The sequence below is a fragment of the Neovison vison genome, chromosome 2 (assembly GCF_020171115.1).
Source record: "Neovison vison isolate M4711 chromosome 2, ASM_NN_V1, whole genome shotgun sequence".
Taxonomy (NCBI): Eukaryota; Metazoa; Chordata; class Mammalia; order Carnivora; family Mustelidae; genus Neogale; species Neogale vison.
In genome coordinates, this window is record NC_058092.1 from 207,295,460 (window position 1) to 207,299,238 (window position 3,779).

At 38.4% G+C, this 3,779-nt stretch overlaps 1 protein-coding gene across 1 annotated transcript; it reads left to right on the top strand.

Moving 5' to 3' along the window:
* Nucleotides 1–201: 201 nt before the first annotated feature.
* LOC122898981 (BCL2/adenovirus E1B 19 kDa protein-interacting protein 3-like) lies at nt 202–893 on the top strand. The gene has a single exon (XM_044236634.1). The coding sequence runs from the start codon at nt 202–204 to the stop codon at nt 859–861; it is 660 nt and encodes a 219-aa protein (XP_044092569.1). The 3' UTR covers nt 862–893.
* Nucleotides 894–3,779: the final 2,886 nt, after the last annotated feature.

Consider the following 3,779-nt stretch of genomic DNA (forward strand, 5'->3'; position numbering starts at 1 on the left):
AAAAAAAATATACTTTTTCTTCTCCACTCTTTTTAAAATGATACTTTAGAAATTCAACAACATGGATGTGTAAAATATAAGAAGGTTCAACTCTCCAGTTTACCTCAAGTGCTAAGTAGTATAATGATTGTTTTTTTAGGTTGCTGCCGGAGAACCAGAGACGGTCCTGCTGCAGCCGCAAGCCCTTCCAGCCACCTGACAATGTCGTCTCATTCAGTAGAGCAGCCGCCGCCCCCGCACAACAACAACAACAACTGCGAGGAAGGTGAACAACCTTTGCCCCCGCCAGCCGGCCTCTGCAGTTCCTGGGTGGAGCTACCCATGAACAGCAGCAATGGCAATGATAATGGCAATGGGAAAAATGGGGGGCTAGAACATGTACCGTCCTCATCCTCTATCCACAATGGAGACATGGAGAAGATTCTTTTGGATGCACAACACGAATCAGGGCAGAGTAGTTCAAGAGCCAGTTCTCACTGTGACAGCCCTTCCCCACAAGAAGATGGGCAGATTATGTTTGATGTGGAGATGCACACCAGCAGGGACCACAGCTCTCAGTCAGAAGAAGAAGTTGCAGAAGGAGAGAAAGAAGTTGATGCGTTGAAGAAAAGCGTTGACTGGGTGTCTGACTGGTCCAGTAGACCTGAAAACATTCCACCTAAGGAGTTCCACTTCAGACACCCCAAACGCTCTGTCTCTTTAAGCATGAGGAAAAGTGGGGCCATGAAGAAAGGGGGTATTTTCTCCGCAGAATTCCTTAAGGTGTTCATTCCGTCTCTCTTCCTCTCTCATGTTTTGGCTTTGGGCCTAGGCATCTATATCGGAAAGCGACTCAGCACACCTTCTGCCAGCACCTACTGAAGGAAAGAACAGCCCCAGAAAAGCGTGTGACCTGTGAAATGGTGTATTGTCACAGTAGTTTATTTGAACGTGAAACCATTGTAGGCATGACCCAAACTGCCACCCTATTTTTACATATCCAAGTTCCAGTAACTCTCAAATCCAGTATTTTATTCAAACTCTGTTGAGGCATTTTACTAACCTCATTCCCTTTTTGGCCTGTAAGACACTTTAGAATTTCCTAACAGAGTTTATTGTTATTTAGAAATTTGCAAGGGCTTCTTTTCCTCAAATGCCACCAGCAGATTATAATTTTGTCAACAATGCTATTGTCTCCTTTTAGTGCCACCAGACTTAGACCTGCATCATTCATGGTATAAATTTTACACTTGCAAGATAACTACCATCCCTCTCTTCAAATGAGATCAGATTAGCAAATGATAGAACAGCTTTGTTGTTTTGTTTTGTTTTGTTTTTTCAAGACAAAGCAAGCTTCACTAAGCTTGAATTTATAGTTATTAAAAAAGAAAACAAACAAACAAAAAAACAGGACACAAGAAAAAAAAATCCTGGGCAATAAAAAATTATTTTAAACAAACAAACAAACAAAAAAAGATTGTTTTTTTACATATATATATTTTTTGTTTGACTGATTTTTACAAAAATGGAATTATATTATGCACTCTGTCCTGCACCTTCTGTCCAGACACTATATCATGAGCATTTTCCATGTCAGAACATAAAGATGTACCTCTTTCATTAGAAAAGTATACTAAATATTAAAAACTATGTATTTATTTGACAGACAGAGATCATAAGTAGACAGAGAGACAGGGGGAGAGAGAGGGGAAGGCAGGCTCCCCACCAAGCAGAGAACCCAATGTGGGCCTTGATCCCTGGACCCCGAGATCATGACCCAAGCCAAAGACAGAGGCTCAACCCACTGAGCCACCCAGGTGCCCCTGAAAACTGTACTAAAAACAATATCTATATATTAAAGATCCATAACATGTTTATCTGAATCATGAGGTTAAATTGTGAACAATGTGGAATGAAGCTTCTACTGTGGAGAAACTATTCGAACTTCTTATAAACTACTTATGGAAGTTGAGGTTCAACACTGTTCGGAAAAAAAAAAAAATCAGGAACTGTTCAGGACCACTCACATGAAACCACCTGAGGAGCCATGCAGCCACGGCTTCAGCGAGCAGCCCCCTATGAAATGTTGGACCAAGTTCGGGTCCATCCATTTTGTGCAGGTGCTCATCACATCATTATAAAGTGTGCAACAGCAAGAGAACAACCCAGATGTTTTATCATGATCATACTGTGTTATACATCATTTTAGTATCCTGCCTAACCAACAATACTTGTAGTATTTATAAGTTTTGGACACTTATGGTTTAGATTTTAACATTATAGATGTTATTGTATTTTGAAATGAGTAACCTAAAAACCAGAAGTCAAATGATAGATAGATAGATAGATAGATAGACAGATGAGTATAGATGTATAGTTATTTAATAAGTCTTATTCAAAACAGGAAATTCAAATAGCTTTAAGTTGAGTTTCCTAAGCTCAATTTAGCAGTGCAGAAATACAACTGTATCTAGTCTTACAATGCAGACAAAATTCCAGGGGTGAAATTTTAAACATAACATTCTTTTATGCAATCTATACAACACACCAAATACGATGGTTTTAAAACTTTAAGTAAATGCTTCACTGATACAGGAACTAAACATGTATTTTCGAAATGGTTTGTTGAACATCTCATAATGTTACAATACACACCTGAAAAGTGTGTTATGCCAAAAGAATAGTATAGCATGGTAGTTAATGGTTCCTATCTCTGGAGTATGAAGAACCTGAATTTGAACCCTAGTTTCATCACTAGCGAGATTACCTTAAGTAAGTAACATTGCCTTCCTAACCTTTATCTGTGTAATGGGTTTATTAGTCCCCAAATAACAGAGATGTTGCAATAATTATACAAAATCATGACAATAAAATCCTTATAAGGAAATAATTGTACAAAATCATGACAATAAAATCCTTATAAGAGTTTTATTGTCATGATTTTGTACAATTATTTCCTTATAAGGATTTTATTGTCATGATTTTGTATAATTATTACAATGCCTAATGCTGAGTAACCTTTAAGGATTATTATTGTTTTAAGCAAAGAAGAAACAAAAGCCACCAAGAGCCAAGTGAAGGATGTTCTTCTTTGAGGTCTCACTGAGCCACCCATAGCTTGTCAGGACTCCCTTGTCTCATGGTCTGACCTTCACACATGGTGTTCTTAACCACTTCACTGCATGATCTCACAGTGAAAGTCTGTTGGAAGGGAGGGAGATGCCCTTTGTTAAATCTATTTTCCTTATTTTCTAACATCTGGAAAAATGGAAAGAAGGTGTTAAAGTTCAATACAAGAAAAGGCACACGTTAGCAGTCAGAGAAAAGACTCTTGCTGCTGGCCTCTGAGGAAAGTCACCCAGAGGTGCTTTGATGCCAATCTGATCTGAAGGGAAAAAATCATTTCCAGGGTAGAATTCACAGTGAATTTATTTTGTCTTCTTTTTCATGAAAGCAATATATATAGTTGGTAAAGGGGGAAAAAAATTACTACAGAGAAATGAAGCACTGTTTTCTATCCCCAAATACCTGCAGTCCTGGTCCCTTGCTCCATGTTAACTATTGGTTTTGGGGTCTTTTGGGGTTACCTCCATCGGAAATATATTTCAATAAAACAATCTTGTCCAAGCGTTTGTAAAGTCTGAGGTCAGGATATGGAGAACCAAAGGAAACAAAAGGATTCTGTGTTCTTCTGATTAAGGCAGTGTCAGCATTAGGAATTAGCAGACATCATCCTAGCAGAATATAAAAATGGAATTCTGGAATAAATGGGAAGATCATGGTCATAAGGGCCAGCAGGA